We start from the raw sequence: 16,167 nt of genomic DNA on the forward strand, positions 1-16,167 counted from the left end.
TTTTTGTGCCACTAGATTGTTTTTTTTTTTAATGGAGTTTGTACATTTTTTGCCTTGAAATGAATCTGAAAAAGCCCGATTGAGTTGATACTGAATTTCCATTCAAGGACAGCTTGTGTGTGGAAAAAAAAAACTACTTAGAAATACGTGCATTCAGTGAAGCATTCATTCCTTTTGAAATATACTGGTATATAACCTCAAACCACATCACTTGCCAAATTACACAATGTTTGTGCAGACGGCCCAAAGCAGGTAGCATTCGCTCACTCACACAATATCGATCGGCTGTGTTCGAGTGAAGTTGAAGAAGGAGGGAGCGAAACTGAAAAATTTTGACTCCCTATGGGGACGGGAGAAACGGCTCATCTCAGCACCAAAGAGAAAGAGGGCTGTCATGTTTTGTGTGATGAGCTGAAAGACTAGACGGGGGCCTGGAGCAGCGGTGTATTCCTTCCCCTATAAACAAACCTCCGAAAACAAACAGTTCCACCCCACAGAGAAGGAGATGGGACAGTGAGACAAGAAGCGAGGGCAGACAGGTGTCACGGAAGAATGACATCTATGACAGAGGGCACTGAGAGACAAGCTGCAATAGATAAGAGGACGAGCTGAGACATCATGAAAGGAGCATCAGACTTGTTGTCTCCCTCTTTCTGCCCTGCTGGTTTGGTATGGATTGTAGGCTAAGGACTTCATATTTTGATCAAACTGACATCTCATGAATTATGTACCGTACACCATTAGCATTAGTTAGAGTCATCACGGTATCAATGATGCTATTGTTTTGAGGGGGGTCAAGTCCTGAGACACATTATCTTTGAAAAACCCTTCTGCGAAGAAAGGAAGAAGATGTCTGGAATTCAGCTGACAAAAGCACTCAGTTGTCCTGAAATCTGATGAGTCTGACAGGATGTGAGCCCATCTGATCTGCTGCAGTCGCAATATTCCCTTACCGGGGAGGGGGGGTAGTAGGTAGAATGGGCAAGCTGCTCCTCTCTGGGCTTTTAGCACAGGTGTGATGAAAGTCATAGCTGCCGCAGCTCAGCCCACCTCTCGGATTACCCCCCGAACATGTCTGGTGGTGGACTCTGCCAGTTGGCAAGCAAAACGCAAGGAAGTGATGCCCGCTGTGCCCTATCCATCTACCTCCTGCATGGAAACAGCATATCAGGTGATCCCCAGGGATAAGTATCATTATATCATATATTAAATGTCTTAGGCTGCGGGTTACAGTTGTAGGTCTTAACAAGATAACAGACAGATCGTACAGAATGGGACAAAATGAGTTGGTGCTACAAGGTCAATACTGTCAGTTTGGCCGTGGACATCTCTGGCACTCGTGGGACCTGTTTATAACCGTGAGGTGAAAGAAAGACAAACAAACAGTAATAAGGAGAAATAGAGCGCCGCTGCCTGTCAAAATGGCTCTGTTTGCCACCCACTACTACAGCACAGTATTTGCTGTGTTCACTTAATCAGACTTGATGAAACGACAAACCTTTGTTCTACACTGCCTGGAGAAGTTGGTAAAATAAAATGCGTTACCAATCACAACTTGCATTAGATCTCACAGGATATCTTACAGCTCATTGGCTCTGGTTCAGTTTCTTAAGTATGGTACAGTACAGCAGAAGTCAGACATCACAAATCTGTCAGCTCGTAACAGAGCACCAACTGCAAATAGAAAGCGAATGAAGCTGTCAGAGGTTACATCTCCTTTGATAAACACAGAGAGATGAAAATAATTTGACACTGAAAATTAACAAAAGAATGCCAGGCTGATAAAATTAGGGGCTTAATACTGTCTTTTTAGGACGTAAAGCGTGATAGATCTTGTACTTTAATCAGGTTTCAGAAAATAGAAGTTTGTACCTTTGCTAAGCTCTCACGACAAAAACACAACCGAAGGAAGACGACAAATTCTTTGTGGATGAGTGCCACTAAAACATCGTGGCATTAAGGTCCTTCACCCACTTCACTGTCCATCAGTGCCCTGTAACCCTATGCCAATCTATTCACAGCCTTTTCCGGCACTCCCATAATGACACGAAAATGCTGTTTGAGTGTCACTTGACCCCTTTGCCCTCGCAGTGACCTCTATAGTGCACCCTGGACAACCCCACGGTGTTTTACATATTTCCACAAGCATGGCTCCCTCTCCTCCGCTGTCTGAACTTAATTTCCTTTGTCCAATTCTCCCATCACCCTGCTCATCACCCCCGTTCCTCTTTTCCATTTTTCTGCTTCTATTCAAAACTTGAGAAGGAAAAAGAAAAAAAAAAAAAGCCTCTTCACCAATGGAAATCACAGGCATAAGTGGCTATTCAGAGAGTGATTGTCGGGGAAAAGGGCGGCTGCCGTGTTTGTGAAATGCAGAGAGGGAGACTGTGTGAATGTTGTAAAGACACATAAGAGCGGAGTGGTAAAGGGGCTCACTTTAAACTTCTATACAACCAGAAGTGCTAAACAACCTGTAAGCAGCACACAAGCACCACAAAGAATGAAAGTGTTAGGGGAACTTTTGACTAGTTGAGGATTTCACAAGCTCAGGTTTCTTTAAAACAAAGTTTTCTTTAAATCACTCCTCAAAATTGTATCCCATTTTAAAGCGCCTTTCTTAGTTTAAACACGTGTGGGATCTCCCTGTCAGTCAAATGTGAAGCTCCCGATGAGCTAAGCCTTTAATGCGCCAGATTTGACTGGTTAATCCTGTGAAACCAACCTTTTTGTCTCTCAGGTGAAAAGGTTGCACACTTGGGCCTCCTTCCTTCAACCTGCAGTGTTCCTCCCGCCTTAGCTTCCAACCTAAACATGCTCCAGCCCTCATCAGTGGCCTCTCCTACCCCTTCTCAGCCACCTACCCGCCTGCATGCAGAAGCTACAAAGCTGGAGGTGTCAAGACTACCTGTCTCAACAGCACCCCCCCTTACCTGACCTGCGGATAGCCCTCAGGGACATTAATTATAGAGTAGTCTGACTTGTTGAGAGGAAAGAGACAGAGAGAGAGAACGAGAGAGAGAGGGAGAGTGACACAGAGTGAAAGACAGAGAGAGAGAGAGCAGAGAAAGATAAATGCAGAGATGTTGTTACAGAAGCTGTCACCTCCTAATCATGTCATCCTGCTGTACAGAGGTGATGCTGAGGCTTTGCTCGATCAGGTTTCCTATTCATCACCAGTGCTGGATGGTTGGTGGTGGAGGTGTTGGAAGATGTGTATGTGTACAGGCAAAGCATGGAAGCCTGGTAATTCGTTTTTCTGGAGTTCAAACTTTAAACTGTTTCACTTCATCAACTGGGAAAAAAACACCCTTAAGATTTTAATTGAAACGTGGTGGATGTACGTTTCAATCCCTGTGTTTTATAATCTTTAAATACCAATGAGTTGTTATTTATAGACATTATTATTTAAAAAAAAAACTAGCAAAGTTAGAACACATTACTGCCTAAGAACCACTTAAAAAGAAACATGCCACGCAAAACCGCCGCATCTATTCCTGAGCGCTTGTGAGCTGAAACGTGGATCTATGATAATATGACATTTCAGTGTGTGCTTTTAAGTTTTTGTGTGGACAACAACGTCTGGTGCAGAAGCGTGGATACAGGCACTCAACTGCCACCATGTGATCAGAGCAATCTGTCCAAACAAATGGAAGCTTCTCCTGCACATTACTGCGTTAGATTAGACGACTTGTGGTCATTTGATTCCCTACTGTCTCGACAGCTCCCGTTTCTAATGGACCGAGTGGGATTTCACAAAACGCAAAATTGGAGGAGGTCAACGCGTTTGAAGGTTACCCCTGTCGGGAATCAAAATAAATAACATTCAGGTGTGCTATTGTCTGTCAGCTGAGTGTCTTAATGATGCCAAGTTAACACATACTAAATAACAGTGTCTCCCTATGCACTGACAGCCTCAGAAATAATTGACCAGCGTGCTCCAAACTGAGACGCAGTAGGCAGAGAATTCAATCCTGCAGCTGACAGAACCCATTGAGCATGTCACTAGATTTTGCATTATACACAAAGCAATGTCAGGTCAGGGATGCGGCCTCCTGCTAGTTATCTGCGATTGCATCTCTGAGGGTAAATTACCTGGCTCTCCATAATATGGTCTAGTTAACTAATTTCATGACAGCGCGCCATCGCTTAAAAGGAAAAACAGTCTCAGATTTACTGCCTGTCAAAAACACGATGGACCCTTTTCCCCTCCTCAAAAAGCTTGGCACCCTCTCAACTACTGTAAGAGATCATATTCAATATCCTCACTCTGTGCGCTGAGGACATCTCTAATATCAGACAAAGACATACGGCTGAAATGAACAAAAAGAAATCTAACCTTATTATGTTTGAAGGCTACCAGCCGTGTGTCATTTCATCCAGTTCCCATGCAAAAAAAAGAAAAGACAAAAAAAAAAAAAAAACACTGCTGGGGGGTTGTAAAGCACTGTAACATAGCGCTAACGCTCTTAGCAAGGAAACAGGGAAATCCATTATCCTTTGTCCTGCTGACCCGTGCACACTAACAAGCACACAGATACCGTATATGGTGTCCTGTCATTTTGTTGTTATACATGTGTAAATTATTCACTTTCTGCCAGAAAAGACGCTCTGACAACAAAAACTCACCTCGCCAACGGGGTCACAGGGAAAGTTAATCTCACACAGACAAAGTGCTCTCACATAGTTTTACCTGTGAGAGCATGGCCTTCCGCTGATAACGACAAACGTGACAATAACTCGGTGATGGTGCGAAGACTTCCTTTAAGCTATACTGTGTAGAGTGAACAATACGGACACACAGAATACCCCCCTCAAACATCACACCACCCATGCACCCACCCACCCTGGAACTCAACAGTGTCTCTTTGAAAGTTCACAATGCACGCCAAGGTCTGCCCACCCGCTCTTTTCTCTCCGTTTCTTTTTTGTATGTGTTCCCATTGAGCCGGACGAGGTGGCCTATCATCGTCTCGACAATGACAGTAGGTGGAAACGCTAGCTTTCATTACACAAAGTATAAATAGTGTAATCTATCAGCCCTGCCAATCAGGATGATTGATTATGGGCTGTCAAGGAGGAGAGTGACACATTAGAAAAGTTTGGTTAACAATGCCTGTAGCTGGTGCGGGGCTGCTGCCACCCAGCCCAGTGATTAATGTGTTGTCAGTCTGTAATCCCACACCCACGCTTAATGAGGCAAGAATTTATCATCTCGGCAGAGTGGCAGATGTCAGGGGGAAAGGAATCCAAGTGCCTGGAAACAATATACTTTTTCTAGCCTGTGCTTGACATGTCTGACAAGCTCTAAAAACCACAAAGAAGGCCTGTGTAAGCACAAACTTCAGTGGAGGGACTTTCAGTTCTGGCTCTGTCCTCTGTTGCCGGCTCATGAAAGTCACTGTTGCTGAAAGATGACTCCATCTCCATTAACACCGCACTGAACAACAGAGACAACTGGCATAATGGATTAAAGCTCGAGTGATCCAGCGCACTGGGGGAGAGAGGGAAGAGTTCTAAGCACCATGTTTTTCATCTCAACCCTCTGAGGTCTAGGTGCTGACGACCCTGACCCTGACACTAACCCTCACCCTACCTCACGCGATCGTAATATAACTTTTTTTGCAGAAACGATTCTCCCAATTCTTGGCAATACAGGAAAATAATTATTCTGTCCCGCTTTGTATGGACTTTCCCTGCATCATCCAGCAGAGCTTCAAAGCTCTAAAGTAAATTTAACTTTATAAATAACAAATAATTAACATCTGCAAGCTACAAACAACAACAACAACAACATCACTTGACTTGTCTCATAAAAATAAAAATCAGAAAGTAAGTTTAACCAAAACTGCCTTCAGCAGGGGCACATGATAATCAAGTTCCAAGTAAACTATAAAGTGCTGAAACAGTGATTAATGTGTACAGTCAACCTCAACTAAAAGAGACAAGCAAACTAATAACAGATCTCTTTGAAAGAATTAAAGTTTATTGGAGTTTCGCAGAAGCACCCGGTGGGGCAGGAGAAGAGGAAGAAAGATGGATTTTTTCCCCTCCGAGCTCCGAAAACACTAAGCCAACTGCCTCTTATTACACTTGTAGCATCTTTCTGTCACCAAAGAGACCAACAGGGAGGATTATCTCTGACTGAACTGATAGGCCAACGCACTGGGATGCTGTACGATGCAATAGCTAAAAACCATCATTTGATAAGAAGTGTAATTGAAGAGAAGCCTTAGTGGAATGATATTGTTGTTACAGTGCGTGTACAGGGTTTGTAGAGATTTGCAGCCTTATTACATGCAATGAAAAAAAAGACATTGTTTTAAGAGGCACATTTTCATATGAGAAAAACCTCAAACATGTCCAAAAATGATAAAGTAAGTGATCAGTGATACTGGAAGGAACAAGTGGGGTTTTCCCCGGCACATTTCTACATTTAAAAGGAAATTTGAAATCAGCAGAGTTACAATAAAAACTCTGTCCTTCCCAAAGCCTTATGAAGGATTTCATTGGAAAAGTATGTTCAGACAACAAGTTACGTAGCTTGCCAATCCCAGACACTTAATATTATTAAAGTAATAAAAGCTCAACCAAGACTTACTTTCAAAGTTTAAAAAAAAGAAAGGTTATATGACCGATCACATGATTTGTCAAACTTTATGAAAACTTAACATGAAAATAGAAAAAGGGAGACATCTCATTATTGCTGGCCAGCCTCGGCCTGCTTTCTGACAAGCCTCAGACTCCACCGCCGAACACAAGAGACATCGAGACAACAAATGCTTCACCGCAGAGGCGTTCCTTCTCTGCGCCGGATGCCAGCAGAAGGAGAGGCAGTTAATGCAATAAGGCCACTTTAGTGTCTCATAAAGGCCCTTAGGAAAACACACGTTTGTTTTTATCCACTGCGTTCAGCCAAAAAAAGTGAATAATACATCGATCATTTTTTGCCTGCGAGAGTGACGTGACACTCAGGTCATGCACCCCGTGTCTCTATGCTTTGAAAGAGGCAATAAATCAATATTGGCCCACTTACTTACAATTAATTGTGCTTTAAAGTTTTACAGTGTGTTTATGATATGCAGGGCCTGGATGATTTATGTGGACAGTGTGAGTCACTCCCTCTAATTGCCGTTGTTTTCCCAGCTTATAACCCCTGCGTGACCTCTCAGTTGAAGCTGCCAGAACATTCAGGATAGAGCTCGCTCTACTGGTCCAAACTCTGGACGTATTTCAGCAGTCAGCTACAGAGAAAAGCTCACACGGAAGCATACGCCATTCAGTCAGTTTGATACACGCATCGAACATGTGGTACCCTGGAAGTATCCGACAAAAAGCAAGCACCGTGCTTTGTGTATCGTATGAACTAAACACACTCAAACATTTGCAAACAGCTGTTTTCAGATTTAGGATACGTTATCGTTAAAAAGCAGCGTCTCAAGGAGTGTCTGACGCAATTAACAGATAATAAGACATTATGTAAGCTGGAAAAGAAAACAGACTTTAAAAGCAAGAAAATCACAGTCTGTAAGACAATTCATCTGAGCGAACATAAGGCAGAGAGGCAGTTTGTGTAGTTATAGTTTGCCCTCTACTACTATGCAGTTCTTTCCTCATTCAACTTCATTTGATGCAGGAATTTGTCAACTCCAGGTTCTTTAGGTATAATATCTGGTGCACATGGAGAATCAAACGGAGAGTAAAGAGCAGTGTTGGTCAAGTTACTTGAAAAAAGTAATCAGTAACTAATTACCGATTACTTCCCCCAAAAAGTAATCCTGTTACTTTACTGATTACTTATTTTCAAAAGTAATTAATTACTTAGTTACTTTTTAAAAACACGATTTACAACCTGAATAGGTGATAAAGCGATAGATCTTTCAGCCCAATTCTACTTTTTCTGCATAATCCATCATACAAAATGTAATCAAATGGAAAAGGTCCCTTTTTAAAACTTGTTTTATTAGTTTTAATCTTTTAACTTTATGCATCAATCAAAAATGTAATTATATGCAACATTCTCTGACTGGAAGAAATTTGTTTAACATTTAAACCTATTTTCTGCAGATTCCAGCACATAAAATAATTTTTTTGTGTGTGTTTACACTCAGTCTTTCAAATAGATGCAAGTAAAACACAGCAGAAAATAAATAAAATCAAAGACTAGCGGTCCTGTTGCTCTATTTTCACCTGTAAAGCAGGAGTGGCGTAGGTGGAGGTTTGCCCTGGTGCAGGTGTGCCGCAGTGGTCAGTGGAAGAATCCGCGAGTTTCTCTGTGAATTTCCCATTACGTGGTAGCGCACTCGGTGCTTGCTCGGAAGTTTAAAAAAAAAAAAAAAATTTAAAAAAGACATTTTCTTCCCACGCACAACGGACACTAATGTTTTTGTCACTTTTTATGGAATCAAACTCAAAGCAAGGTCAGTACTTCCACGCTTTAAACGCTGCACGCTCATACTCTCTCCCGCAGTCGATCCATTGTTGATCTGCACACAGCTGTTGTCACAAACGTCGCACTCGCTTACGTCACTGTCATGAGACATTCTCGCAAAAAAAAATCACGGTTTTAGTAACGCAGTAACGCAGCGTGCCTACGGGAAAGTAACGGTAATCTAATTACTGTTTTTGCAATAGTAATCCCTTACTTTACTTGTTACTTGAAAAAAGTAATCGGATTACAGTAACGCGTTACTTGTAACTGCCCATCTCTGGTAAAGAGTGGTAATAAACATGCTTCCGTGGCAATCTGCTGGGTAATATTCCCTCCCCCTGTTGTGAACCATATTGTTTGAGTTTTCTCTAAGGACACATTTGTTCAGTAAAATGATTCAGCAAACCCACTGAAGGCACATTCACAAAGTGCTATATTGCATACTGTTTGTTATGTTTGAAAGCTTCGGGGGAACTCATAACTCTCAAGCAGTGAGATGAACATAGAAACATTCTTCACAGCATACATTTAAGGAAGCTAAACAACCGACCTATAGCAAAATACTGCCTCTTTTTGCAGAGTTGCAATGCGATAAAAAAATAAAACACGAAATCAGAATCGTGCATCACATAATGCACAATCATGGCTCTAAAATGATGTAGCCTATCTCAAATTTGAACTGCTCCCTTCAGCGCAAACTTAAAATGAACCACTGTGTGCTGCAGAGTAAAACAGGTTAGTGTCTTGGGAAGAAAAAACTGAACTGAAAAGATCCACTTGAGGACTTTCCTGGCTCTGTCATTGTCAATTCCCTTGAAGAACCGTTACCCAGTGTGCAGAGACTCATGGGACCCGAGAGCTGGCTCAAGCCACCCTGCAATGCAGTCTGCTTTACATTATACCGAGAAGGATGTGGGGGGAAGAAAAAAAAAAACTGTCTTCATGCTAGAAAATCAAGTCAAATACTTCATCCGGGCAAAATCTAAGTGACATCCGAGGAGCATTTATACTGGCTGACGTAGCTACCAGTAAGGGGGCCCGTGGAGTTACTTCACTCACTGTGAAATGCTCTTAAACATCAGGCAAGAAGTAAATGTTATTCTACTAGTTAAATTCGCTACGCACTTTTTAAAGCTCTACTTGGGATCTGAAAACAGAAAGTGCTGTCACAGTGTTTTGATAGACATGGCCAGTTTAACCCCAGGGTTTCGACAGCATAATGTGGGCTGCGCGGAAGTGGCGTGGCCTAACTGAGCCAAAATGTACCACATGCATTTTCCAAAAGCAGCCCAGCACGGTCCAAATGGCTCTACGTGGTTTGACGCCATTTCATTCCATGACCTCTAAGTCCTCAAAGAGAATTATCACATTATTGCATTCCAACACGCCCAATTTCCCCAAATACAGCTCAAGGCTTTTCCACTCTGACTCTGCTCAGTGTTGAGGTTTTGGGAAAACACTAATCATCCCTACTGCTTTCTTTTTTTTTCTTTTTAATTGTTTACCTCAGGTATTTGTACAGTTTCTCTATCTAGTCTTAGTCATTTTGCTTCCATTTCATGCCCAACTGCTTATTATCCTTTAAAATCAGAAATGCATTTTAACGACCCAGTGACAATTAAACAAATGCCCAAATGTGAGTTTATTTCCTGTGTGTCAGACTTTGTGCGTCTTCACAACAAACGTTTGGTTCTTTAACGCCTTTCTAAAAACTACACCTTTTTTCCTTTGCTAATTCCGCACTTGCAAATCTCATTACAGGCTTTTGCATGTGCCTGCCTCTCTTTACGAAAAAATAGCTCTTTAATGTCTGGTTGTGATTTAGGAAAACACTGGGAATGTATGAAAAGTTATGGTGTTCATATTGTGCTAAAGACCATAACTGCTTTATCAGAAACATGTGGCAATCCTCTGTGCCAGGCCAAAATGGCATGACTGAAAAGGAGTTTAAATTGTGGTCATATTCCACTCTGATATGACTCAAGTGAGGTCTCGAAAGTTCACTGCTGTCTCTTTCAAAGCCAGCCTATTAACTATTCCAATACATACTGTACGTGATGCAGTGAGAACGAAAGGGGCTTTTCCTTAAATTTGTGCTGTCAAAAGCGGGCACGTATCACTGTAAATCTGCTGCAGTTGCTGCTGTTATTAAGGTTTCAGTTTACTCTTAACAATATGGAGAATAGTTGTCATATAGTTTCATATAAATAATAAATGAACACAGAGCCCCCCCACCCTCCAAACCCCCCGAATCAGTTTCATAAATAAATGTCTTAAATCACAATCGTGGTCCTTTACCCCCCCCCGTACTTGCACTAATTGAGACTCGAATGGTAGTGTTAGTGACAGCGAGACATCTAATTACCATTCTTTGTAATGAAACTAATGGCAGACACTGTACCACGAGCCAGTGCTATGAGCAACACCCTGCTGTACCAGACATAAAAGAAAACACAAATATCTAATTACGCCATCATCTCTTCCCAATCTCCTGTTCTGTTGCAGACGTTTCACTAATTGGTGGCCCGCACTATCGGTCAGCTTACAATCACTCTGATGATGCAGACAATTAAAGCCGGGAGGTACTCATGGCTCATCAAGTCTGCGGTAGTTGACACATCACGTCTCATCTAACTCAAAACAAATGTTATGGAAATGCTGCCGTGACATCCTCCACTCAGGATATGTCCAGGCAAAAATGCTCTTCATTAGCAGCCCAACACTGCTAATAGGGAAGTGTACATAGTACAAAAAGAGTACGAACAGGCGCACAAAATACTGTGCGAAATGTTCGGTCGACGCGTTTTCATCAAAGCTGTAACCTTTTACTTTGCATAGGGAATAAATAATCATATACAGCAGGTTCAAAGACGCAAAGACACAAAAACACACACATCATGTCAGCCCGAATCAGTGATTATCTTTCCTTTCATCTAGGGCTGTGGCGACAAAAGCAAACATTTCTTTTTCACTGACAGGCTATGTAAATAAAATCTTAAAAGTGACTTTATCCTGCCAAAAAGCATTGTAGAGGTCCCCATTTTCTTTTTATATAAAGTGGATGAGCAGTGTTTTCATTCCACTCTTCTCTATCTACCAAACATGGCAGACGGAGGTTAAATTATTTTAGTGTTTTGCTATCTCACTTGCCACTTGCATGAAGAATCAAGAACAAAGAGTAGCATGATCTGACACTAAAAGAGTACACTATCTTAGCTCATTGTCTGAATCAATAAATATTTTGTTTTTCTCGTGCACTTTTAAACCCGACATTAACTCACATGCTTCTGATTTATCACCGAACGCCTTCTCTGGATCCATTTTTACCTCCCAGGCTGACTGTCGGAGCTCCAGAGCATTGAAATGACAAAGCTAAGCTGATCCCAACAGTAAATATTTCATGATCTTACAGTTACAGGAAATCAAATGTGGACAAAAGATGATCATTTATAGTGCATTACAAAATGAGCAAGACGAGGTGATTGAAGTAAAAGGGGCAAACCTTCTTATACCGTATTTATTCATTGGGGTCCCAAACAAGACAAGGATGAATGAATGCACTGACTTGAGATAATTAAGTGATTGCGAGCAGCATGTACATGAGCTGTCACTCCAATCTCCAGCCACGTCACACTTGGAAACACAAGCGTGGCCGGACAGCCGCCCGTCGTCTTTGATCTGGGCTCATGCATACGAAATCAGGTCAGGCCATAATCACACACACTCACATGCAACACGCATGCACACTCTAGGCCTTGGGAGACACCGACTGTTTTCAAAGGGCCACAGTTCTAGGACCTCTGTAAAGGATGAGTGACAGTCAAGCACGCAAAGGAAGAAAAGAAGGATAAAGGAAGAGAATAGGAAAGGGAACAAAGTGACAAACTCATTCAGTTCTTTAGAGGTTCTGCTACTTAAAACAGTGTAAAAAAACTAAACTAAAAGACATAACTTACAGCTTCCGGCTTAGGCTTGACCACTTTCATGAATGCGCCCCTTTCCTGTGCCTCCATCCCTTCTCTTTTGGTTACTTTCCTGGTGTCCAGAAACTTTAGTTGTGGCAACTTGTACAGAACAAAGTACCTGTAATGAGACAGGAAAAACTGAGCATTAACATACTGTTGCCATAAAAGGCCTCCTTGTAGGTCTATTCTTGACAAAGAGACAGACTATCTGAGGAAGTGTGTAAACCGTGATACACTAATCAAACTGACACAAATTCTAATATGTAAATGCAGGCATCAACAAAAGTTGAAAAGAAGCCATGTTTACTCAGATTTAATAGTGATGCAGATTTAATGGTGATATTTTCTTGTATGTAATAACCTTCAAAGCTGATAAGAAAAAGTATGACATATAAATAGCATGAAAGAAGATACAACCCGTCTGCTGGAGCTGTCATTCTGCAAGCATCACAGATATCTCTCTAAGCTTTCAGACACACTGTCTTTCATTGGGAGGGAGAGAAACGTCAAAAGATAATGGTTGGAATACACAGATGACAACAGATCCTTTCACTGGCAGGCAGGAATAGAGGAACCGGTATGTCAGGGGTAAGCTGGTAGCTAAAAAGGACACGCATACAGCACCTAAGTGGAGGGTGAGAAAGGACGGGGGATATGTCCAAAGACAAGACCTGTGTGCAGAGAGCCGTGACAAATTGATGATGGTGATGGCGATGAAGGGAGATGGCAAAGCCTGTGTAAAGTTTTCAACACCTGAGGATAATAAGGAGGGGGATTACATTTAGACTGACACGGAATATAAAATATGTTTGTGCGAAATTAAGGAAAAAAACCATTTAAAACAGTCTGAAAAAACAAAGCAAAGCAAACAGACAAACGTTTAAATCATCATCAATAGAAAGACCGCATTTCTAAATGTATGATCACTTTTCAGCTTTCCTGTGACATGATCAAATATACGCTTCTACACAAGGTTTGCAAAAGCAAACAAACAAACAAAAACACCTATATTGACTTACTAGACTTACTAATTGATCATCAAACTAATTGTCATCTGTAAGTCAAAATTTTAGGTTAGCATGTCAAAATCTTGACTTTCATAACTTGAAATTGAGAAATTTCTAATTTTTGAATAACTTATTCAAATAAATTTGAATTTCAACATACTCTATGATAAGTCAAAAATGTAAAATGCTCAACTTGAAACTTTGAAAACTCAAATTTTTAACTTAGCTCTGCCTGTTATTTTTAAGTGGCAGCGTGACCTTGTGTTTTTTAAATATACAAATCACGTCCTGTGCAGTCTTTGGATCCTCTAGCACACACACAACTTCACACAGCATTGTTGCAAATAGCTAAAAAAGTTGGTGCTCACAACACTAACTGTCAACCTAAATTTTAACCTGAACAGTGTGCACATTACTGTCAGCCATTAAACTATAAGCATTTACCCATAACTGCGCAGACGACTGATGTTATCATGAAATGCTATCATTGCTATATTGCTAATGGTAGCATTAAAAAAGTAGCTAGCAGCTATCGCTAATAATAAAACAATAAAGTGAATCTGGGAGCCTGGCAGCAAACTTTGTCATGCTCTGGAAAGTATTGTTTTCTTAGGATTAACCAATCATTTATGTCTAGACAGAAAGAATATTTTACAATGCTATTTGACACCAAAACAGTGTCAAGTCACCAGAAGCAAGCACTAACTTGCTGTATGTTGTATTGACAAGTACAAAACTGTAGTATAGTGACAACCCTAAATGACACTACGCACCTGCTGATAAACCATTGGTAAGACCAGGTAAAAAGGACTTAAAAAACATTAAATTAAAACTGTATTTGATTTTTTTAATAGTGTGCCAGACTAGAACAATGAGTAAGTAACAATGGCAGTTCTTGTGGTATTGGAGACAATAGAAAGCGTGCCTTTAGAGGGGAGAGTGTTTTCAACAGCTGGTCTAACTCTTCTGTGCATGATATTTTTGACGTCCAAAAAGTTTGCTTCTCTCTTCTGCCATCAATTTAAACCGATTTGAAATATATTGATGACAGATACCCAAGATTCAAATGGGATTCTTGGACTTGGATTTTTTCTTTTTTCCTAAAATAAAGTAAGCACGTTGTCTAGGATTATTATAGCTGAGAATAAATCAAATAATATTTCTAGAAATGAGGCCTAGCTACTAAAAAAGAGCGCCTTTGCTGGTGAGAGCTCCACCACTCAAATCCAAGAGGCCCCTTCCCAATCCAGTGTCTCCCTCCATGTAGAAAGACTTTGTTCAGGGCATTTTCATGATGAAATGTGAAGATGCCCTTGGGAGACATGTAGAGAGGTTATTCTCCATAGGTAACCTACCATCACAGGGTCAAAGCAGATGACAAGGCTCTGTCAGCCAGTGGGGATATTAATGATTCAACTCAACCACAGAGGGAGGATAAGAAAGCGAGAGAGACAGAGGGGGTAGAGTGGAGGGTTGGGCTTGGTTGTGGTGGAGGGTTGGGATATGTTGACTAGTGAAAGAGAAAAAGAGTAGCTACTGTATACTTTGACAATACCAAAATATGGCTTCTGACACCCTTTGAAGTATATCTGGTTCTAACAGCGAGACTAACATCTAGAACAGTGCAATTTGCTTTTTACTAAGGGGGCGTGGGGCGCAATAACACACATGTAATAAAAGTCAAATAATTAAAACATTTAATGTTAATTTAATTTCATTTACAATGGCAGCATTAATTGGTGCATTAAATTCAAGGGGAAGTCTGTTAGAGAATTCCTTAAATTCTAATGATTGTCTGAAATTCGTAAAACCAAAGTTATCCTTCATTTACTTGTTGCAAACTTTATTCTCCAGATTGAATAAAGTTTAGCAGAAGTTAAACTCCAGCTAAACAAAAACAAACATTTTATACCCGTTTGTTTCGCTGTGTTTATTGACACATCAGGAAAGTTCATTTTAATTGTTAGCTGAAATTATTTGAAAGAATATTAACACAATCATTACACTCAGTAATGTCTTGGGTGAAGGAAAAGAAAAGAAATCATTAGCATCTCTTTGATCAGCCACAGCGGAGAAATTGGAAAAATTGATGACGTCTTATAATGTAAGGGATTACAAGTACATTAGAAATATTTTAAAGAGAATTATACTGCCAGAACATTTTAAACCAAAGTTACTCTGAGGAGTCCTGTGCTGAATAGCCATTTTGCACTATTTACGTATAATATTAGAGAACTGAACTCTTGTTATTGTAGTACTACGAATGGCCACTGAGCATTTGTACAGTCGCCTAATAAAAGAACGCTATCTAAACTCCCGTGCAGACTACACAATGCTGTGTGAATAGTGTATTTCTATGTCACTGCACTAATTGGGGCACCGATGCAGCACACCAGGGTATTTCACTTGAGAGACCAAAAGCTCCTGAGGCATTGGGCTGGGTATTTATTGCCCAAGGCCAGTGCTGTCACGACCTGCATACAGCCTAACCTTGTCAGACATGAAATCTGCATCACGCTCAAATTGATGTTTTACTATGTGACACATTATGAATATTACATTACAGGACCATAGACGTTGTCAGTCAAAACAGAACAGCTTTCCTTACCAGTAAGATAAGGATGCGAGAAGAAGGGGGAAAAGGGGGGAGGAGGGGAGGGAAAGTGAGAGCGATGGGTGGTGGTGGCGGCGGTGGTGGTGGGGGGGGGAAGAGAAAGGGAGACAAAAAGAGAGAAGAAAGATTATTCAAGAAAGGCATGGGTGGTAA

At 41.0% G+C, this 16,167-nt stretch overlaps 1 protein-coding gene across 1 annotated transcript in view; it reads right to left on the reverse strand.

The window, feature by feature from the left end:
* The window catches only part of lrmda (leucine rich melanocyte differentiation associated), a 203,211-nt gene that overhangs the window by 55,295 nt on the left and 131,749 nt on the right, over positions 1–16,167 (reverse strand). Inside the window, exon 5 of the mRNA XM_040001994.1 lies at positions 12,385–12,511. Coding sequence (XP_039857928.1) covers positions 12,385–12,511 — 127 coding nt within the window. The remainder of the gene's footprint in view (positions 1–12,384; positions 12,512–16,167) is intronic.

This window comes from Simochromis diagramma, unplaced genomic scaffold, assembly GCF_900408965.1.
Source record: "Simochromis diagramma unplaced genomic scaffold, fSimDia1.1 OVJJ01000421.1, whole genome shotgun sequence".
NCBI classification, from domain to species: Eukaryota; Metazoa; Chordata; class Actinopteri; order Cichliformes; family Cichlidae; genus Simochromis; species Simochromis diagramma.